The 23,939-nt window shown below is 31.6% G+C and overlaps 1 protein-coding gene across 1 annotated transcript; it reads right to left on the bottom strand.

Moving 5' to 3' along the window:
- Positions 1-5: 5 nt before the first annotated feature.
- LOC108917524 (bifunctional glutamate/proline--tRNA ligase) lies at positions 6-22,812 on the bottom strand. Its single transcript, XM_018724158.1, has 22 exons — positions 22,630-22,812; positions 22,243-22,578; positions 21,920-22,190; positions 21,293-21,612; positions 21,066-21,237; positions 20,763-20,996; positions 17,260-17,404; positions 16,962-17,209; positions 16,702-16,906; positions 16,413-16,649; positions 13,336-13,629; positions 12,922-13,228; positions 12,522-12,866; positions 12,232-12,467; positions 11,993-12,172; positions 11,604-11,897; positions 11,358-11,510; positions 8,530-8,647; positions 7,649-7,915; positions 4,754-5,156; positions 4,559-4,702; positions 6-224 (listed from the first exon to the last, which is right to left on the bottom strand). The coding sequence occupies exons 1-22, from the start codon at positions 22,664-22,666 to the stop codon at positions 68-70; spliced, it is 5,103 nt and encodes a 1,700-aa protein (XP_018579674.1). The 5' UTR covers positions 22,667-22,812; the 3' UTR covers positions 6-67.
- Positions 22,813-23,939: the final 1,127 nt, after the last annotated feature.

The following is a 23,939-nucleotide window of genomic DNA, read 5'->3' as shown; positions in this document are numbered from 1 at the left end:
TTCTGTTTATAAAAAAGTTTTTGTTCTTAGTTTATTAATAAATAAACGTTTTAAAAAATTAAGAACATTAATAGCTTCGGCCAAACAATGTATAAAACTGAGGTTTTCTTGTACAATCGGGGTGGATGCACTTATCGTTTTCTTTTATCGTAGCGGGTTGTTCCAAAGGAATACATAACGATTTGGCTCCCATTGAAGGAGCTCCTGGTTCGACACCTTCATCCCTAAGAAAAAATTATGAATTTGTTACTTAAATTCCAAAAATTAAGTTCGCTGTTTTTTTATTGTAATAAATTTTCAATAGGGTTACTAGAAAAGTTGAAACATTGCTCGACTATGAGCTCCTGGTATTAAAGTAAGATGATTTAAACCAACTTACAAATTCAGGTTGTCTCAAAATTTAACACTTTTTGATACTCATACTTTGTTAAAAACGAATATTATCGATATCCTGTTTTTCTAATACAAACTTCCAATGATGTGTTTTTTTTTATAACTCAACAAGAAAGATCGATTGAGGCATTCTACGTATAAAATTCAGTGCTTAGTGAGATATAGCCTGCCGAATATTTACAAACTATACAGGGCGTTCCTAAATAAGTGTCGCAACGGAAAACTGTAAATTTCTCTTGAAAAAATAAACATCATTTTCCTCTTCCATTTTTCTCTCCGGGCTTTCGTTTTCGAGATACATGGTGTCAAAACTTTATTTTTTTTTGCCAATATCTTTTCTTACCCTTCTCGAATTCATTGGACGTACCAGTGGTGGAGATTTTAAGGTATAGTAAGGGTTTTTTCCCCCTAACTTTTATGCCACTGGAAAAATTGACATTTGGCAGCAAATTCTGAAGCCGCAATGAATTTTACCCAAAAATAGTTCTCTTGGTTCATTGCTCTAAAATCGACCGTTTTCAAGAAAAATGACCCATCAAATTATGTACAACGTTCACAGAAACATGATCCGATGATGTAGTGCGTGCATTCAAGTCAACGGACGTAATTTTGAACAGTTTTTGTAAATTTTAGTCGCTAAAGTGATAAAAAATTATTTTTAAGGGTTTTTAAGTTAAAATCCTATCTGTTGTTAAATTTCGTTAAAATGGTAAATAATAACAACCTTTTTTTTGAATTACAAAATATTTTCGAAAAGTTAGCAAAATGTTTGTTTTTGCTCATAAAGTCATTTTTCTTGAAAACAGTTGACTTTAGAGCAATGAACCAAGAGAAATCTTTTTGTGTAAAATTCATAGGCGCTTCAGAATTTGCTGCCAAATGTTAATTTTTCCAGTGGCGTAAAAGTTAGGGAGGGAAAACTCTTACGATACCTTAAAATATCCATCACTGGGCATGTCTAATGAATTCGAGAAGGGTGCGAAAAAGTATCTATTAATAGTGGTAAGTGTGTACAAAAGCTCAATCCTGTAGTTCAAACGGTTCCTAAGATATTGACAAAAAAATAAAAAAAAAATTAAAGTTTTGACACCGTGTATCTCGAAAACGAAAGCCTGGAGAGAAAAATGAAAGAGGAAAAAAATGTTTCTTTTTTCAAGAGGAATTTACAGTTTTCTGTTGCAACACTTATTTAGGAATACCCTGTATAACCAATAAATATAGTACAATGAAGCAATATTATTTATTGAATGTAGTATATTTCTTGAATATGTAAAAAAACTACAGGGTGTTATGTTATTTGGCATCCCCATATTCTTGATCACCTTGTTTTACATTTTTTCAATATAAATTTGATTTCAAAATTTTTGTCACATGGAATTTTGATGTCAACTAGTGCGGGCAGAAACCGGAAAAAAGTGAAACCGGTTAACCAGGTTCTGGAAAAACCGATTTCAGATAAAACCTGTTAGTCAAATAGTTGCTAAAACCGGTTATTCGAATAACCCGTTACTTGAATCGCTAAAACCGGATATCTGAAAATCGGTGCTGAAGTCAAATTTGTTTACGAAGAAATCGATCTCCAAAAAAAAATAGCAATCGGACAAATCAATGTTAAAAAAAAGGAAGTAGATAATCGAGCAATCGGTTATTTGAATAATCGGATATTTGAAGAATTGAATAACCGAATAATCGGTTTTCGGATATTTGAAGAATCGAATAACCGGTTTTCGGATTTCATAAAAATCCGAATTATCCGAAACCGGTTAACCGACTATCCAAAAAACCGATTTCAGTTGCCAGCACTAATATCAACTATGGATTTTGAGAAAACAGGGCGACAATCCCGTTTCCATATTTGGAGCAATACACATAAAATTAAGAAAGTTGGAAAAATGCTTCATATTTATGATTACATCAGTACCTTTTATGAATAAAATCACTCAATATAAAAAAATTAAGTTTACATACATGACACTAAACGGATTGCCATAGGCTATAAAGAAGTTTTGGGTTAGTCAAAAGGTGAACCCCAAAAATAAAAGAAATCTTTAACTAGGCCAATTTTAAAGTTTTGCGTAGTGTTGTTTCGAGATGCCACATTAATCTCAGTGGTTGTTGTTTTTTTAGCATCTATATAGTTAAGTTGGTCTAAATCATCTTATTTTGACACCAGGAATGTCGTGTGGTTTCCCTACCACTGGGCGAAGTTAGGTCATCAGATCTGGGGGGGGGGCTAAAGGCCTAATATGAAGAAATGTGTATATTTTTTATTTTCTGTTTTGATGTGTACGTGTAATAATGTTTTAATATTTTTGGGGGGGCTAATTCCGGTTTTAGCTTTGGGGGGCTTAACCCCCCAAGCCCCCCCTAACTTCGCCCATGGTCCCTACCTTTCTAAGACACCTCACATTTTAAAGAAAACCTGCACTGATAAGCTACAATATTAAAATAATATTTCAACATTTTCCATCCTTGATAAAACGGTCTTTCCCTGAATGTGAAGGCACATACAAAAGACAGTCGGCTGTTAACTATTATTTTTTTTACTCTTTTTTAGGTTACAATCAATATTTCATTATGCGTCGCAAATGCATACATATTAGTACAACATATATAGGGTGTACTAGAGTATGTGAGCAATCTCTCGGATTTATACAGAGGAAAACAGTTCATTTTATCGAGATCAACCAAGAGTGCCTTTTTTAGTTTAACCCTTTCACTGCTCCAGACGTATTTATTCGCTAAAAATTGATAGGGCTCAAACTGCTGCAGACGAATTAATTCGCTTGAATAGTTAAATTGGACCAGGCTGCTCAAACCGTATATATTCGCAACCATGCGCATAGTGACTCGGTTGTTGCAATTGGTATGGGGAATTTTTGCGGACGGAATTTATAGCGATTGTGACAAATATTTTTATGGGAAGGAGGTACTGGTAATAATGCCAAGACTGTTCATCTCTCTTTCAGTTTCTATTTAGTACAGCTGCAAATATACTGTACTTTATTTAAAATAAAATCGTGAAATTGATCGTAAATCGTAATTTAACACAACATAATGTAAGCAAAAGGGTTAAGGCTCAAACTATCTAAAAATATTATTTTTGTGTCGTAAATGGTGTAAAAAAAGTTGACACTATTGCACTACATCGTATTAAAAAATAATTAAATTACACAAAATATTTTAAGTTTTATAGGGACTTGTCATGTTAATTTAACGCCCCATGTGTAAATCCGAGAGATTGCCCACATATTATGGGACATATGGTATATGCACTTCATCCCATGCATTTTTAATATTTTTGTCACGGTACTCCTTGCAAGAGGTATTGTATAAAATACGATGCCGTTGCACTTCACCTATCCTTTACTGACTGTGCATATGCCAGTTAAATTTGTAAACAATATGATACATGCTCTATTCTCTGACAACTGACAGTTCTTTCTAAAAATTGAATGTTTACATCCGTTTTGTTGGGACCTCATTGTTGGCCAGGTACATATATTCAATAGTGTCAAGTTTATTTTTACCAATAAAATTGTTGGCCAATGACTGTCTGTCTCTGATAATTCTGGATAATTTTCAAGTTAATCGTGGACGCAGTATACTTCAATACTTAGGTGCCCTTATACCGGTTAACAGTAAACAACCAACCTGCAACAGGTGCAATTAAGAACTGACGACCTTAATTAATAAGTGAATGGGCACAAAACAGTCAGTGACCATGTACGGGTTTATCGGCAAAATAAACTTTTTAACTAATGATACTGTGGGAAATGACTACTCTGCGGGCTATAGCCCCGTCCTGCATTGAATTATACCTGCAACATCTAGTAAACATCTAAGATCGTTCGTCTCACCTAGGGCATAGCGAAGAGAACAAATAAGTTCAAAACATAGTCTATATCCAATGATTCTGCTGCCGAATTATCTAAGCTGTCCATTGTGGATCAAGTTCAATGCTGTATAATGTTGTATCCCACATAGTCGTTTCGAGAGACAACTATTTTGAGAATATCAAAGTAGCCAATTTAACTCAAACTTAAAGCGGGTGCGAAACAGACGACATCATAACGTATTTACAGAAAAGGATGGAAAATGTTTGCGTTTTGAATTTAATCATGATGATTTCAAATAAAAATGTAACGAGATATTAATCATTTACCTAGTACTGTCATTTTTAATTTTATCTTCGCATTCGTTGTCGCCACAGAAGGGTGCTAAAATGATATTCTTCTTATCCAAGCTGGGTCCGAATTGGGACCAATCCGTCATCAAAATCGTATGTTCTTCTAAATCCTTAGAGGCCCTGAAATATAAACAAGTTACATCCGCAACGTTCATGACAAACTACACTTACTTATTATATAGACTACTCTGAATGTCTCCTAATAAATCGTTCAATTTCTTCGCAGCGCTGTCTCGGGGAAGAGTGACTTTCTCCCCTGTATCTCTCCTTACAGCCACGATCTGCTTCTTTTCGATGTCCTTTGGTCCTAATTCCACCCTGATTGGCACCCCCTTCAGTTCCCAGTCATTGAATTTCCAACCAGGAGAGTAATTGGATCGGTAGTCGCCTTTCACTCTAATTCCAACATTTTTTAACTCGCCTTTTAACTGATCACAAGCGGCTTGTAAATTATTACGTGCCTCATCCGAGAGATTGACGCTTATACCGCAAGGTACTATTACTATCTGAATACAAGCCACTTTCGGGGGTAAGACTAAACCTTGGTTGTCGGCATGAATCATTATCATAACACCTGAAAATATTATCATTGCAATTATTGCTTATTATTTGATTAGGTTTTTTTTTAATGTAGGTATGGAACGTTTCGACTTCATTAATTAAGCCTTCATCAAAGCTCTGCAATAGGGTTATTTGCACAGGTTGAATTCCATATAAAATAAAATAAAAGTGGCAAAAATTAGAATTCTCAATTAATAAGCAATTTTTTTACTGCTATTACCCTGTTGTCTAGATGGCAGTACCAACAGCAACCAATAGTAGCAACTAGTCATTTAAAGGTAAATTTACAATACATTGGATTCAATTGCAGGGAAACACTTCAAATATTTCACTTTATAGATGAATCTAAAGCTGGAATTGTTTTTATTTATTGGAATTATAGAACTGATTGTGTTATTTGTTGTGACGGCTAAATGAGTGGTCATTTAAATATCAGAAAAAGTGATAGGTCATTTTTGTTCTTTTTAAGTTTCAAAAATTATGTTTCCATTGAACTGATGTTTTGTTATTCTTATACTGGGTGTCCCAGAATAAAGTGTACAACAAAATAGGCAGATTTTTGTGGCTTTGTGATCTTTGTGGCCGCTAGAGCCACAAAGTTCGTGAAAATCTTTAGAATTTTGTAAATAACTCAAATACGTATTATTCGATTTTGATTATTTTTGGGGTGTGGACTTTTGCTTGCAATCTACACATTGGTGTTATACAAAGTGTTTTTTAAAACTTACAACTCCTACAAAATTGATGTATGGCGATTAGGGTGGCCCAAAAAAAAACGAATGTTTTTTTTTCATGTCTCTTGTAAAAATATGTTAGTTTATCATGTTTTAAGAGCCCCTTCAAAAAATCAGCCCAAAAAAAATTTTTTTAGAGGTCGCTCAAGATTTTTAAAAAATTTCCAAAATCGTCAAAAATTTAATATTTTTTTATATTTTTTTCTCGTTATTTTATCATTTTCTGGGTTGAAAAAAAAAATTCAAATCGATATTTTAAATTTCTAAAGGTTACTCATAATTATTTTAACTTTAAAAAACAAATATTTTTTTTCGTGTCTTGTAAAAATACGTTAGTTTATCATGTTTTAAGAGCCCCTTCAAAAATTCAGCACAAACAAATTTTTTTAAAGGCGCTCAAGATTTTTAAAATTTTCCAAAATCTTCAAAAATTGAATTTTTTTTATAAATTTTTTTCTCGTTATTTTATAATTTTCTAGGTTGAAAAAAAAAATTCAAATCGATATTTTAATTTCTAAAGGTTACTCATAATTATTTTAACTTTAAAAAACAAATATTTTTTTCGTGTCTCTTGTGAAAATACGTTAGTTTATCATGTTTTAAGAGCCCCTTCAAAAATTCAGCACAAAAAAATTTTTTTAGAGGTCGCTCAAGATTTTTTAAAATTTCCAAAATCGTCAAAAATTGATTTTTTTTTATAAATTTTTTTCTCATTATTTTATCATTTTCTAGGTTGAAAAAAAAAAATTCAAATCGATATTTCAATTTCTAAAGGTTACTCATAATTATTTTAACTTTAAAAGTAGTGTACCTAAAATGTTTTCGAGCGACCCCTAAAAATAACTGAACGAACTAATAATTTTTTTTATTGAATTTGATGAACAAAACAATAGAAATAAATCACGACACTTAAAAAATTTCTCGAGGCAAAATTTACTACCGCACTGTATCAAATATGTATTTATAATTTTTTAATTTTTTCAAATTTAAGTGTCTCATAATTTATTTCTATTCTTTTGTTTATCAAATTCAATAAAAAAAAAATTATTAGTTTGTTGATATTTATTTTTAGAGGTCGCTCGAAAACATAGGTACATTACTTTGAAAGTTAAAACAATTGAGTGGCCTTTAGAAATTAAAATATCGATTTGAAATTTTCAGAATGGAAATTTGTTTCAACCTAGAAAATGATAAAATAACGAGAAAAAAAATTGAAAAAAAATTTTTTGAGCTGATTTTTTGAGGGAGCTCTTAAAACATGATAAACTAACATATTTTTACAAGACACTAAAAAAAATATTCATTTTATTTGGGCCACCCTAATGACAATAATATCCGTTCATAATTCTTTCCTCTTTAGGGTAATAATGACAACCATATTTTATGCGATAGGTTGCAAGTTTTTGGGCCCCTTGTAGAATTTTGATTAAATGAGCGGTTTGGGTACAAAAAAATATTTTTTAAATGTATGCATTATCTTGCCATCCATATTATAATACTTAATAAAGTGCTAGTAGGTTCTTATTTTGTAGGTTGATGTTTTTAGCAGTTTTTAAAATTGTTTAACTTTTTGGATTAAAGTATTTTTTGTAAATGTTCAATGGAATGGAAGAGATTTGACGAAGACTTAATAAATAAAGTAGGAACATTAACAAAAAAACTGATGTAGTTTTCTCATTCTATATCGCATACCGTCTAATTAAAAAAAATTATGAAATCAAATAAAATAATAGACAAACAAAAAAAACGTTATCGTTTATTAACTACTTACCGATTGTTCTGGTCGTAATACCCCAGGAGTTTTGAAATACGTATTTCTTTTCCTGAGTTTCAGGATCCTCATAGACGATTTCGAACATCTTTGAAAAGTTTTTACCCAGATGATGGGAGGTAGCACCCTGAATGCCTCTTCCACTAGCGGAAACGAATGCTTCCACCGTAAACGAGTAGTCGCTACCTGCGAATTTTTCCTTTTCCGTTTTCCGGCCTTTTATTACAGGTATCGCTAACAAGTCGCTGTATATCCTCGCGTACAAATCTAAATCGGATGTAACGATAAAAAAAAATTAATAAATTGTGACAAAAGTTATGCTCCGATGCCAAAATAATAGACAGTGATTCATTCTCAACATTCACTTTGGTATATCCAAATATCCAACAGATAGGTACGCACTTTTTATTTATACTAAAGCATGTATTCGGCAATTCTGACCTCGTAGGCAAACATCGCCTATTACCACCCACATACTCTTTTTTTCTTTTGTTTTATTGAGATATAGGACCAGCGATCAATAGAGATGTGCCTTTCACAAACGATTCGTTTGAAAAGAAATCAAATGCAAAAAATTCCACACTTTCCCGATTTATTGGTTCAGGGACTTGAACTAGTTTTGTCGACAGTCATTTGGTCTCGACATGGACGTAATACATGAACTAAAGATAGAAATGGGCACTAATAATAATAGGATCCAAGTGCACACAGACTAAGCATCTTATTGGAACACTATGCGAAATGATTAGCACATTACAATGTCTATACCGAGAATCCCAAAATTATTTGATCTGATTAAATAGAAGTTAAAATTGTGGTTTGTTTTGTTTATGACTCTACTACCTACTATTTTGGCAGTGCAGTATACCAAATATGCTAACCTAATATGATGCCTACTTCTTCAGTGGCTTCTTCTTTTAGGGCGTAGGCAGTATGTCCTTCTTGCCACAAAAACTCTCTGGTCCTCAAAAACGGTTGAGGGTGTTTAAATTCCCATCTCTATAAAAAATTATCGTCAGGACTTAAAGGAATAATAGTCCAACCAAAATACACTTGGAGAAAAAAAAAATTTGTTACCTGGACTTTTATGAGTGGAAATGGTAAAGGGGCTTATAATAAACGTAAAAAAAATAAATTCTTGAGCAGGGGTGGTGGAGGGTCGATTTAGGGGTTTGAAAAGTTGTGAAAAATTGTATCATTGTAATTTCTGGCGAAAGTTGACGTCAAACAAAAAGTATCTAATACAAAAGTTGTAGATCATGCAAAAATCTACAACTTTTGTAGAGGTCACTTTTCAAGATAACCTCAAAATTACCGAAAAAAATGCCAAAAACGGGTTTTTTTCTTATTTTTTCTTTTTTATTTCTCATTTCCACAAAAATTATTTAATTTTGACGAAACTTGGAGAAAGTATACCTTTCTATGTCTTAAATAACCACAAATTTTTTTAGATAAAAAAAATCAAGAAGTTTCCGAGATATTAATTTTTTCCGGTGTGGCACACTTATTTTTCAAAGAGAAATTCTACTTAGAAAAATCATCGTACAGATTTCTGCCGGTGACCATTTTTTTGGTTTGGACATATACTTTTTGGTGAAATAATAAAATCTGGAATCACAGTTCAAAAACATGCTCAAAAATGCAAAAAAAATAAAAAATGGCTTGCAACAATGAATTTTTCAGTAATTGTAGATAATTTTTTTAAGTTTAAAAAAAATTAAAAAACTGATTACACCATTCAATTGTACGGAAAAAAATACAAAGGAAACTGTCTCATTGTTTGACCCAAAACTTTATTTTTGTACAGTATTGCTACAGACATCTAAGTAGAATTAATTACAAATGCACAAATGATAAATTATCTCTGGATGATTTAAGATTTCAGCAATACGAAGTATTAACTGTAAAGTCTATTTTTAAAATAGAAAAATTACCACCAACTGTTACACAATACTCCTATACAAAAGCATACTTTCAGCTTCAGACGTGGCTTGGAAACAAAATACCTGCAACCAAGTAAGGCTGGAAAGAAGTAATTGCGAATAATTCCAAATTACTCATACCTCGCTTTACAGAAGTTTCAGTCGTGCCTGAAGATTTATTAAAAACAATTTCTCGCAGCTGCGAAACCAGTTGTGACGGTAATATATGCGGGTGTCGAAAACATGGACTGCAATGTACAGATTTATGTACAAATTGTCATGGTTCGGTCAATTGTTTAAAGTTTACAAAATTTCGGAAAATTTCAGTGATTCCGAAGACATTTCACATGAAATCAAGCAGACAAGTCTTTGCTTGAACCCGGAAAATCAATTAACCGAAGAATTAAGTGATATCGAAGAAACGTTTGAAGATCAGGAAGAAGCCCAGTCTAACGAAGGATCGGACGGTGAAGATCAAGTTAAAAAGTCACCAAAAAGACCAAGATTTGCCTAGTAATATTTAATTGTAAATATGCTTTGTAAACATTTTGAAAAATTTTATAATTTTGAAAGCAAAAAATTGAAATTTAAATAATTCAATTAAAAAATCACTTATACAGTGTGTGCAAGGATAGCATTAGCATACCAAAAAAGTTGTGTTTTTTATTCCTAATAATATGCCGGCAATTTATTTTAAAATTCGTTTTCAAATAAAGCCAAAAAAAAAATAAAACGATTTTGCAAAATTTCAGGTTTTTCCGGATATCTCCGGAACTACCTGGAATTTTAAAACTTCTATACACCATATTGTTAGGAATAAAAAAACAACTATTTTTCTAATTTGACCCACTCCGTATCTCTTACCGTTTCCTAATCCTAATGCTATCCCATCCTTATCTTGGACACGCTATATCTGTGAATTCATCAAAATTAAAAAAAAAACGATCCAATGGAAAAAAATTATTATTTATTTTTATTTTATTTATTCACTATTCGACTTAGATAGACACAATTTTTTTTGTATTTTTTTCCGTGTGATTGAATGGTGTATTCAGTTTTTGATTTTTTTGTTTAATTTAAACAAATTATCAACAATTACTGAAAAATTCACTGTTGCAAGTCATTTTTTATTTTCTTCACATTTTTGAGCATGTTTTTGAACCGTGATTACAGATTTTTTTATTTCACCAGAGTATATGTCAAAGCAAAAAAATTATTACCGGCAGAACTCTGTACGACGATTTTTCTAAGTAGAATTTTCCTTTAAAAAAAAAGTGTTTCAGACCGAAAAAAATGAATATCTCGGAAACTTATTGATTTTTTTATCTAAACAAATTTTAGGTTATTTAAGACACAGAAAGGTATACTTTTACTAAATTTCGTCAAAATTAAATTATTTTTGCGGAAATGAAATAAAAAATAAAAAATCAGAAAAAAAAACGTTTTTGGCATTTTTCTTGGAAATTTTAAGGTTGTCTTTAAAAGTGACTGCTACGAAAGTTGTAGATTTTTGCATGATCTACAACTTTTGTATTGGATACTTTTTTGTTTGACGTCAACTTTCGCCAGAAATCCCAATTTTTCACAACATTTCAACCCCCCAAATCAACCCTCCGCCACCCCTGCCTACGCATTTATTTTTTTTACGTTTATTATAAGCCCCTTTACCATTTCCACTTATAAAAGACAAAGTAACAATTTTCTTTTTTTTTCCCCCTAAATGAGTCAATTCGATTGGTCTATTAGGGAAGATATACACGGAAGATGCATTCATTAGAAATACTCACAACGACATTGTTCCACTGATTAAGTTTGATAGGAAGGTCCCTGTAAGACTGAATCCATTTGGCGTAGGCTGGATACATTACCGTTTCGGAAGTTGGTCTAACGGCGACTGGTTCTGCCATTTCCGATTCTCCAGATTTTGTTACCCAGGCTACCTATACGGAGAAAAATTAGTATGCATGTAAAACAATAAACAAAAAAGAAACAAATTTTTATGGATCCAAAAATAACTGCCGATATTTTTTTACCTCTGGTGCAAAATCCGCTATGTGAGTCTTTTCCGTTTCCAGGACCCTCTTCGAAACAAAAATAGGGAAATAACAGTTTTGGACCCCAAGTTTTTTAATTTCTCCATCAAACCAATCCTTTATAAATTCCCAAATAGAATAAGACCATGGCCGGAAAATATAACAACCCGATACATCGTAGTATTCTATCATTTCCCCCTTTGTGATAACTTGAGAGTACCAATCGGAGAGATTCTCTTCTTTTTTCGCTTCTAGACCAAGTCTTGTTTGTTTCTTCATACCACCGTCTCCCCCCTATGAAAAAAGAATTCATATAATTATCTCCAATTTACAAAACAATGACAAATTTCATATTATTATACTTTAAAGGATTTAATAATTATATTTACATCCGCAGGTTTTTTTTCTTTAGCGGCTGGCTTTTGCTTAGAAACTTTCTCCTTTTGATCCGGTTTATTGTCTTTTGTTTTCGCTGGTGCTCTAGTTGCTGCCGGAAAGTCGTTTCCCGTTACATTTTTATATTCTGCCTTAAGGTCTAGCAAGATCTTAACAGCAGCATCTACTTCATCCTGTAATAAATTTTAAAAAAAGTTAAATCGTTAAATCTTATTTTAGTGCAAGAACTTACTTTACTAGCTTTCTTCGCTTTTAAGTCCCTGACGATGTTTCCTTGTTCTGTTATCTTTGCCGTAAGAGTTTCCTTCGAATCGTCACCCTTGCCAGACTCTTCCTTGGTACAAGAATTAGTGTCTGTCACAGGCACCATATCCGGTTTCCAGTCTTTACCGGTCAGAGCCTTGAAATCCGCTTTAAGCTGCACTAGCTGCTTAACCTCTGCGTCAATGATTGACTTTTCCGCTTTCTCTAAAAATTCGAGTATTTCCGTCAAGGCGTTTAACTAAAATATTTAATTTTTACCTGCTTTTAACTGCCTCACTTTGTCTCCCTGTTGTTTGATTTTGATCAGCAGGTTATTCTGCTCGTTTTCATTTATACTAGTGGGTGCCGTGATGGGTGGTTGAGCAACTGTGCCCGGTTTCCAATCCTTACCAGTCGCTGACTTATAATCGGCTTTGTATGCCAGTAAAATTTTCACTTCGGTTTCTACAGTAGCTTTATCCGCCTTTTTCGACTTCAGATCCCTGACTTTTTCTCCTTGAGCCGCTATCATTTGAAGTATGGTGTTTTCATCTGCTTGAGTATGTTTTTCTTGTGACTGATTTGAGGAAGACGACGGCACTGCACCTGGTTTCCAATCCTTGCCTAAATAAAGCAATAAATACGTCTAATAATACATTCACGTTCACACTAATATTACCTGTCAGGGATTTATATTCAGTCTTAAGAGACAAAAGGCTCTTCACTTCGGCCTCTATCTCTGCTTTGGTCGCTTTTTTCGCTTTCAAATCTCTGACCTTGTCGCCTTGAGAAGCGATTTTTTGTAAAATACCACTCTCGTCAGTAGAGCTACTTTCTTGTTTGACAGGAGCAACGGGAGCTGCAACCGCATCAGGTGTCCAATCTTTACCCGTTAGTTGTTTATATTCGCTTTTTAAATTTAGCAACACTTTTACTTCACCCTCTATTACTGACTTTTCGGCTTTTTCAGATTTGATCTTCCTAACCTAAAATAATGGAGTGCAAGGTAATAAGTAAATATAATAAGACCTTTTAATAAGGATATATTATAAATTGTAAAATCACAACAAAAGTAACTAAAAAAATTACATACTTTTTCCCCTTGAGCTGCTATTTTGGCACTCAAACCATTAGCGTCTTGAACTGGCCCATTTGAAGGAGGTGCAGTTGGCGGTGTACAACCCGGTTTCCAATCTGTATCGGTAAGCTTTTTGTAGTCGGTTTTTAGGGCCAATAACGACTTTACAGCCTTTTCGATTTCTTCTTTGGCTGCTTTTTGTTCTTTTAGTTTACGAACAATATCACCTTGTCTAATTATGGCAGCGTTCAGTTCTGCCGGTGACTGACCGGCGGCAGATGGTGGGACCGAAGTTTCCTTATTACTCGCCTACAAAATTTTAAATTATGCTACATATATAAAGGAATAGAATAAATACATACAATTTTTTAGTTTATAATTTTTAAAAACGTATTGTAAGTAGGTTAATGTATTTTAAGTGTTTACATTACAAAAATAAATAAATAAACAAACAAAAATAACAAAATAGTATTATTAATACTGTAAATTAAAACAAACCTTGAATAAAACTGCTGAAATATAAATTATTAACTTGTTATAGGTTTAATAAAAAATCCAATTCAGCTACACTTTCGTCAAATTTACTTTCACTACAGTTCAATGTGAACTGGTTAATAATGATAGTAGGTAAAAGGATAATAATCATCAACTTTCTATTACCTATTTAAAATGTAAGGTTGTTGAATAAAAAATTTAGGTAGGATCAAACAAATTAACAATTCAAATTGGGGTTTTTAAAAATTTATAATTTACAAAGTAAATTTTTTTGTTTTTCAAAAAACTTCAGGAACAAGTCTACTAAAAGTGAATGATAATTAATTAATTAAATTAATGATAATGATACAGTGTATCCCAAAATGATCAATGAATAAAATTCATTTTTTTCCAGTTGAAACAGGTCAATTAGTAAATAGAAATTGTCACTTTCGTGGAATATTTATTATTTTTTTTTCAGACATGTTTGGCAGATCTACAACATTACTGATATATTTTTTTAATAGGACGCTCTATATTTTATAGTATACAGGGTGTGCCATTAGTATGAGAAAGTAAAATAACTCCCTTGTTACTCATAATACAGAAAAAAAGTTTATATAATAGTTGTACAGAATCAAAAAACCTAAAGGATAAAATTAATTTCAAACACACAGGGCGATAAGTAAAAACAGGACACACCAAATATTCCATTGGAACACCCTGTATATTTTTAAACATATGGATTTCTGAGAAAATTTTATATATGGCAATATAAACAGTTTAACATTTTAGTGCGGGGTTGCCAAGTTATGTAGAAAATTCTTCGAATTTTGGGAAAAAATATGACCGAACAAGTTGTATTAACTACTAACACTTGGAGCAAAAATATCTGACAGAGTTATAGGCAAATGCCAGGCAAAGTCTCCTATATTAGCTAATATCGATATTTTATACAGGGCATTTTTTATAATACGATCATTTTAAGAAAGTTCAAAATTGATTTTCTAAATTTTTATTGTTCTATTTTATTCACATATCAGTCCACTTCAACTTTTATTAAATATATTCTACACCTAAAGTTATTAGTTTTTAAGATATAGCAACATTTCTGGAAAAACCTAATTTTTATTATTTTCGGTCGCACGAAATGGAAAAACAAGATGATGCCCCTCCACATTTTCGCCTCAATGTAAGAAATTACCTTCATGCAGTTTTCCCAAATCGATGGATAGGCAGAAGAGGGTCGCTTGAATGAATTAATCCCACTAGATTTCTTTTTTGTGGGGTTATCCAAAAAGCAAAGTATATGTGAACAGACCTCAGACTATCGAGGGATTGAAAAATCATATCAGAGAAGAAGTTCGAAACATAACACCAAATGTTATTCAAATTGTAATTGATAACTTTGAACACCGAATTGGGCACTGAGCAATGGTTAATGGGGGCCGCAATGAACATTTGCTGTAATAAAATAAAAAGTAGTACTAAATTATCGTTTTCATTTAATTCTTTTTTTGACAAAAAAGTAGGTATAACCTTATATCGCGGAATTTGTCTTTAGAAGAGCGATCTATTTATACTATCAAATATAGAGCGTCCTATTAAAAAAAAAGTGTCGGTAATGTTATAGGTCTGTTAAACATGGCTTAAAAAAATGGAAAATATTGCAGAAAAGTGACACAATTTCTATTTATTAATTGACATGTTTCAGCGATTTTTTTAAATTTCAACTAGAAAAAAAAATATTAATTTTGTTTCAAAAGTTCCATAAAATAAATATAAATATTTGATAATCCGATAGATTTGAAATACTTTTTAAAATAATTTCACGTTTTTAATAAAAAGTATTTGTTACTATTTCTTTAAAGCACTGTGTTTAGTTTCTAAATCTCAGTGTCAATGATCCCACATAGTTTTCTTAAGGAATTATTTTTCCCTGTAAAATAGAAGGAAAGTTTGAAGCGTCCCCTTTCAAGCAAACTTTGTTTCATGCATTTTCATCAAGAAACGAAAGCGTAGTCGCACATTTAGAGCAGCGCCGCCTTGGAATATGTGTTATTCTGGATGATTTGCATAAAAATTGTCATTTTATGTAAATTCCTAAATACTTAATACTAAATAACGCACTGTACGAAAAAATCGATAACAATCTTTTTTGTAGAGAATTTTATGCTGTATTTAATCCTTTGCATGTTTGTGAAATTCTCATTCTTTTAAAATTATTCACGAAATACGTTTTTTACAGTCTTCTTTAGTGTTTAGTGACAGTGCAGTGTTTCTGTGATTATTATAGCTCCCAATTATGATAAAAGGTTAAAAAAACTAAAAAAAATTTTTATGACCATTTCCGAATAAAATATATTTATTAAAAATAAAAATGTTTCATCATTAATAACTGTATTTAATAAAAATTATACTCAGCCCCATTATCATCACGTAACACAAAAAACTTAGACCTTGTATTTTTTTACTTTTACAAAAAATTAGGTACAGTAAAAGCAACAATAAGAAATTTATTCGAAGCACCCAAGCTACCGTAGAACACATTTTATGTTAAATACCTCTAGAATTTCTTTTAATCAGTAATATTTTTAATAAGTATACTTAGCACTTACCTTCTTATTTTCTTTTTCTGGCGCAGCTTTAACAGAGGCAGTAGGCTTACAAAGTGGGTTTTCGTTAACGTGACCGTCAGGAATCGAAAACAAAACAACCGATTGCTCCCTACAAGTGCTTAAGTTCAGAGGTTCGTAAGCAACGTCTACTTTAAAGAAACCACGCCTTTGTAATTGAATAATTTCTCCTTTCTTCAGATTTTTCAGTTCGGGGTCTCCAAGCATCTGAACCTCTCTCTGCAAGAAAAATAATATGTAGGAATATCGTAAAACAGTTATTGTGACTTACCCTAGTTTCATGACCGATATACTGTTTAAAATCCTCGTCTTTCCCAAGAATGGCTTTGCTGATAATGTGATCGAAATAAACACACCAAGTCGGCGTAAACGGTGCTTTTTCAACCTCTGCTAGCCAAGTTAACTTCAGAGTCTTCTTGTAATCTTTATTTTCTATGTTAGGATCAGCTTCTATACTGGTAATTTTATCGTTTTCACTAAAAGATAAATAATGCGTTAAATATTTTTAATTTTGTTTTGCAAATTGATTACCGATTAATTTTCTTTATCAACAAATTTCCCCAGTTAATAAACGTTGCATTCTCCCCTTCCTTAAGACTCTCCGCATCTACTCTATCGATTAGAATCTTTGGAGCCACCCAGACTTCCTTGGTACCAACTTCGCTGTTCTTGGGGTGTTTCGGTACGGTCATACATTCTGCCTTGACTCCTTTAACGAAAATCGGAACTGGTTCGTTGTCCTCGACTGCAGTATAACGAGGAGCAATAGGATCTATCACCTGCATAATACAGGAATAAATATTCTGTTTACTAGTTAAACTTTACTCACCTTTTTGTTGAATGCCCAGATTTTGTCCCACTCCATAAAAACTACCGAACGACTCGACCCTTGTGCAATAATGAATTCTTTTAGTCCCTGAACGGTCATTCCTCTTCTTAGGACGCCTCGGACGGTAGGCATACGAGGATCATCCCTATAAAGTGAAAATAGAACCATAGTATTTTATAATCGAATCATACGAGGTTGTAATTATTTGATTACCGTTTTCCCTTAACCTAAAGCTGCTGATGATGTTGAATAAGTAAGGTGTTGGAATTTTGTCCATGTATGATACCGTAACGATAATAAGTATCTTTTTAGATGAAATACTATTTTACATTCGCAAATACTTCACTAACATAATTACTTCACATAGCAAATCAGAATGAATCTGCAATTGTGAAGTAATAGTGGAGTAAAATAAGATTTTGGAAAAATTAGCAGATCGGGTAACTTTTGAAGACACACTTGTGAGGGTGTTAGGAACAACATATAAAAAGTTACCAACCGTAGAGTGTACGCTTGATTATTTATTTAACAAATTATTTAGTTGAAAAATGCCATTGTTTATTATTGCATATCTTAACAAATTCAATTTTTTTTTTTAATTGCGCCTATCGAAAGAATGGGAAATTTTACATGAAAAATGTGTATAAAGTTATTTTCTAAAATGAAAACTGTAGGCTGTTTTGTTTTGTACGAAAATGTGAAGCGTCGGCACTTGCACGCAGGATTAGAGGAGCCCGAGGCCTCGCGCGCTATCCGCAAAATTTGTTATAACTTTTGATCTATTCGATCGAATTAAGTCCACAAAAATTTAAATGAAAGAGGAATCTCGTAGCTAACAAGTCATGATTTTAAAATCGAAAAAAATATTTACAGGAATAGTGTGTAAATAAAGTTAAAAAACTGTAAAATTTTCCACAAAATTAATTAAAGATCTGCCATTTTCTTATTTTTTAAGATAAAAATCTAAAACTTTCAGAGATTACTCTTGAAATAGCATAAAGTAGTGAGTGATATAAAAAAAATGTTAAAATTTTAATTTGAAAAATACAACGCTCCAAATATTCAATAATTAAAAAAAAAGGTAAATTTGATTTTTTAGGTCATGTTTCAAAATCCAATAACTTTAGTTCAAAATATGATATTGCAACTTTACAGGGGTATTTTTTGAAGCTTGAAAACTGTACTTTAACATGGTCCATTTTGTTTTATTTAAAAAAATTCTTCTAAAACGATTAAATTTGTTGTTAAATAAACTTCAATAAAGTTAAACAAAATTTTGTTTTGCTTGTTTTTAACCAATATATCTTCAAACTATGATCTTAAAAAAAGTATAATCAATGAAAAAAATTTTTTTGTTACTATAATGTATAAAATACGAAAAAATACGGTTTTTCAATAAATTGTCACGAGATTCATTTTTTCCTATATTTTTTTCATGATGAATTTATGTAGTAGAAATTTATCTGGCAATGTAATTCATTCCTGTGATTCGAGAATTATATTTTTGAATATTAGAAAGAGATAGAGAAAACATCTGTTCGGTGAATGGAGCTCACTTGGTGCAAGCTACGTGTCTAACGGAGGGAAGGGAGATTGTTGGAAGTATAGTGGTTTACTTTCACAGTTTGCCTTGTGAAGCCAAACATATCTACCACGTGTTTTTTGATTCTCGTCTCATTTTTTATTTAAAAAATATTTGTTTACAAAGTTTTAGTAATAATTGTTATTTATAAATATACAAATTTATAATTTTCTGAGTGAGTTGTGGTTATTACATAAAAAAGTGTATATAGCATGCTCCAATTGTTCCGGAATTGATTGTCTCAATTGCCATGCATTTTTCGAAGAAGAACAAGAATCAGACCAATTGTCAGAACTTACAATGATTCAAGAGAATGAAAATTGAATATTGTTATTTTTTTATATTTCCAGTTTTAATATGCAAATACTTTTTTATGTTTAATAAATTTATTAATTAAGAATCCCATATATTGACTTTTTGCAGAACCCTAAACATCATACCCAAATTTCTTTAAAATTTAACGTTTTAATGATTTGATTTCATTTTATAATTGTTCAATAATCTGAAAGATCCTAAAAATATCAATATGAGTAAAACTGCTTTGAAAATGTAATCTTTACATAAACTATTTAAAAAAGTCGGCCATATTGGATCAGCTCATTTTGAATTTTCATTTTCTGATATAATATTCTTGTTCAGACACCTCAAAAACCCTTATACTGTCAATTTTACTAAATTTACTTTGAAATTTGTAATTTTTATATACATTTTTTTAAGTCGGCCATATTGGATCAGCCATTTTGAATTTTTATTTTCCTATATAATATTCTTGTTCAGCGATTTCGAAAACCCTTATATCAATTTGATTAAAATTGCTTTGAAAATTGTCAGTTTTTAATAAATTGTTTAAAATAAGACGGCCATATTGGATCAGCAATCTGCCATTTTGAATTGTTATTTTTTAACATTATATTCTTACTCAGTGACCTCGAAAACCCCTATAGTATAAATTTGATTAAAATTGGTTTGAATTTTTTTGATTTATTTAAAATAAATCTTTGCAAAACCATTTTTTATTGTTTAAACAATTAAATAATAATTAGCGTACAAATATAAGTTTACAATAAGCCATTTCAAGGCGATTGCAAAAGGTTTTATGAAAATCCAAAACTCTGCTAATTATTCCCAAATAATGCATATTTTTAAGCTACTTTTACTCCACTATAAAAGCGGTACTGAAATAATTAAATTCATGAAGTTATCGAGTAAGTAAGAAATTAAAATACTTAAAATGACTCAAAATCAAAAATTAACAAAGTGAAGCTGAAGAAAAATTTAATATGGGGTCTTGAGGTCAAAACACGAATTTTGCATCTTTTATAAAGTCGCACTGAAGATGTCAACAGTGAAAAACGGCGAAACATTTGGAAGCGTTAGATGTGACCACGAACAGAGGTCACTGTGGAACGTCTTGAAGGACTACCATTGTCGGAGGAGCTGTTCCGTCAATAGCGACTTTAGAACTGAGAACTAAAATGAACATCAAGGCAGGCCTAAGGGTTCTGATAGCAGGTCTGCCCTCACAGAGCATAGCCCGGGAATAACAAAGGTAGCTATGTAACTGGAGTAAATTTGTTCATTATTTTGAAAGTTATGTGCAGAAATATTGTATGTTTTCTAACACCTTTTGTATGAATGAATTTATGCCAAAGAAAACACAATTTATGTCACCTCAATTTTTTGGATGCCAAAATCTCAAATATGTTTACACAAGTCAAGTACTTAAATTTATTATAATCGTTAATTACAAAACTTTGTAGATCTGATTTGCGAGATAAAATATTTTTATCCGAATACTTCAAAGCACTTAAGGCTTCATTGTTTATGATTATATTGATATAACACAAAATAAATTATCTATTAAGGAATCCTATAATATTCCACACGAAATAATTTAATAGAAAATAAATAAAAAAATTACCATCCATCCACTAGGCCCTCGCTGACAAACCAAGTCAACTTCCTTTTACTCAACACAGTGTTCGTCATAGACAACCTACTATATTCCCAGATATAAGGTTTTCGCAGACCCATGGCTTCAATAAACCAGTAGAATTGTGGATCGCGATCGTGGTATTCCATTGTACGCAACGTATGAGTTACTCCTTCTATAGAATCTACTATCGGACATGCAAAATCGTATGTTGGATACACCCTAAAAAACAAAATGTATGTATAAATTCACAAATAAAATGTTACTGTCGACTCATAAAAATATACCCACTTGTATTTATCACCTGTTCTAGGATGTGGTTCGTTTTTACATCGGTATATCGTTGGGTCTCTCAAGCAACCATTAGGCGACTGCATATCTATTTTAGCCCTTACACAGCACTGCTGACCTTTTGCTGTGCCTTTTTTCATTTCCTCCCAAAGTTTCAAATTTTTTTCCATCGCTAAAATTTAAAAACATTTAATCTAATATTACAATTCAAATTTGTCTTATCTCACAGTTGGATCTGTTCGCGGACTCGATTTTCTGTTCTCTTTGCGTCTTCATAAGTTCCGCTTCAGTGTCGTCAACATATGCCTTTCCTTCTCTTATAAGCTTTTCACAATATTCCAGCATCAAGTCGAAATACTGTGAAGTGTGGGTGAACATATCAGGTTTAATATCCAACATGGCAACGTCTTCTAAGATAACTTTTTCAAAGTGAACGTTCTCTTTGGCAGGATTCGTATCGTCAAAACGCATAATGAGTTTTCCCTGGAAGGAATCCTGGTAATACTGGTTTAATAACGCAGCCTTTGCATGTCCAATATGCAAATACCTAAAATATTGTTATGCCATATTAATGTTGCTTGTAATTTACTTGTTCTATTATTTTTGGAGTAATCTAATAGAATTAATGTTATTTGTATTGACAACAAAAATATTAAAATATAAAATAACAAATTTTATACAAAAGCAAATTGTACAAGCAAATATAACTAACACTTATTTCCTTTATTTCGCTATTATTTGTAATATATGTTATATAGCATCTTAATAACTCTATATAATTTTTTATTAGCTGATAACGTATTTATGTATAAAATTTAATCAATATATCAATAAATATTTTCCTTGTTACGTACCCTGATGCTTCTGGAGGAAACCTTACTACGACTTTTCCCATTTCAGCACCAGGTAATTCTACAAATTTACCTTCGCGGGCCCGGTTACCAACGGTGGATTTTTCAACAGACTGCCTAGTTTTTTCTGAAGGTGTTAAAGCAACTCTTAGATCAGGAGTCAATGAATTTAAAGCATTCTTTACAGCTTCCTGTGAATTCATGAAGTTGTACCATCGTAAAACATTTACCGGAATAGACTTGCTTGATAATACATCTTGCCATTGTCTATTCACTAAAAATAATAATATGATCACATACATAAGTGATTTTTAAAAATATTATACCATATAATGCAGCAAATACGATAAAATCAGCTATGGTCAGTCTTTTATTGGCCAAATATGTTACAGGGCCTAATGCTTTGTTAATAACATTAATTGCACTGCTGAAGTCATTTTTTGAACTTAAAGGACCCAGTGCGAACGTCAGCCAATGGTCCACTTCAGTAGTTTCAATAGCTGTTGTACCATAAATTTGTTGGCAAAATAATTTAGCAATTGCCCTTGCCACATCATTGCTAGTTTTGCATGAAATATTTTCGACTGTTGTCTCAGTTCCCCATGTAACTTCAAGAGATGTTTTATTTAAAGCTTTTACATGTTCGGCAACTATTAGGCCTCCTAAAGAGAAAAGATATTATATTTCAGTTTTTCTAAAAATAAATTACTTACCCAATGGAGGGCTTGATTTACTACAAGTAATTTTCATGTCCCTCAAAGTTTAAGTATGGTAAGATGATAACAGATGAACTTTACTATAAATCGTTATTTATGACGAAATACTGAAGAATATTGAATTAACAGATGAAAATTAAGCTAACACACACACTGACACACACAACATCTGTGAATGTTAACACGTTGACATTTATAGGTTAATAAATTTCTTCTTCCTCCTCTCTTAATTAACTTTTTTAATTTTAAAAATATTTCCGTTTACATACACCACAAAACATACAAAGTTATGTTTAAGCGGTCTTCAAACTTTTACGATTTGCGGAACCCCGCCAACACTTCGATTTTTTTTAGGAACCCCCACACCTAAAAAAAATCGAAAACATTTTTTACAGATTATTTAATATATTTATAAATACTACGATTAACAAAATAAATATTGCACTAAGTAAAAATTAAAGACTAAAATTTAAAGTAAATATATTTATTGAGTATAATTAAAAAAAGAGTAAATATAATCAAAGACCAAGCCCGGTCTGGCTCTTTCAGGGGCCGTCGGGAAAAATCGAAAACGAGGCCTATTTGGTTTTGTCTGTTATTAGGGTGCATATCGACTCTCCCAAGAAAAAACTGTCGTATCTCGAATTTGGTTATACACTGAGATAATTGCATTTGAATATTTGAGAAAATAATAATGTTCGTTATTTTTTTTATTACAAGAGCTAAATCGTTCTTCTTTAATAAAGTAATTATTGTTTAGGCCTTAATTAATTAGGTATTGATGATCTAAATAAAATAGTTTAGGATAAGAAAAAAATGGATTTTGAATGAGTTACTATACAGTTTTCGTCGACAAAATTTTTTATTGAGAAACTTGCTACACTAATAAGGTACAGAAAAATTAAACATTTTCTATTTTTAGATAAAAAAATATTTGTTAATGATTAATAATGACAAAAGGAAAATTTATTACGATGCAGAGTCAGTCATCTGCTTCTTGGTCAATATTACTTTCTTCCTGGCGGTTAGTCTTAATACCAGGTCGAAGGGAGTTGCAAAAACCATATGATACATCGGTGCATCAAATTAGCCTTACACAGACCCAAAAGACCGCTTAATTTTTTGCCATCAATTAGCAGTAAACCTTGATACAATTTTGGAAATTGATATTCTCCGCGTTTGCAGTTTTTTGTTTTAAGTCTAGTTCTTTATGATTTTCTCCAAAATTATACACAAAAAATTCTTTATTGGGAGACTTTGGATCGCAGTGGATATCTCTGATTTTGCTGATTTTTACTAGTAATATA

The sequence above is a fragment of the Anoplophora glabripennis genome, unplaced genomic scaffold (genome assembly GCF_000390285.2).
Source record: "Anoplophora glabripennis isolate ALB-LARVAE unplaced genomic scaffold, Agla_2.0 scaffold57, whole genome shotgun sequence".
In the NCBI taxonomy this organism is placed as follows: Eukaryota; Metazoa; Arthropoda; class Insecta; order Coleoptera; family Cerambycidae; genus Anoplophora; species Anoplophora glabripennis.
This window is presented reverse-complemented; position numbering and strand designations above follow the sequence as displayed.

What these genes read in the sequence shown, in the direction of transcription:
- LOC108917524 (XM_018724158.1), bottom strand. Translation starts at nt 22,666, where the DNA reads ATGAAAATTACTTGTAGTAAATCAAGCCCTCCATTGG. An exon ending in TAGCGGATTTTGCACCAGAG is followed by an intron (nt 11,511 to 11,603) that starts GTAAAAAAATAT and finishes TTCTCCGTATAG; the next exon opens with GTAGCCTGGGTAACAAAATC. An exon ending in AGAAGTAGGCATCATATTAG is followed by an intron (nt 7,916 to 8,529) that starts GTTAGCATATTT and finishes CATCCGATTTAG; the next exon opens with ATTTGTACGCGAGGATATAC.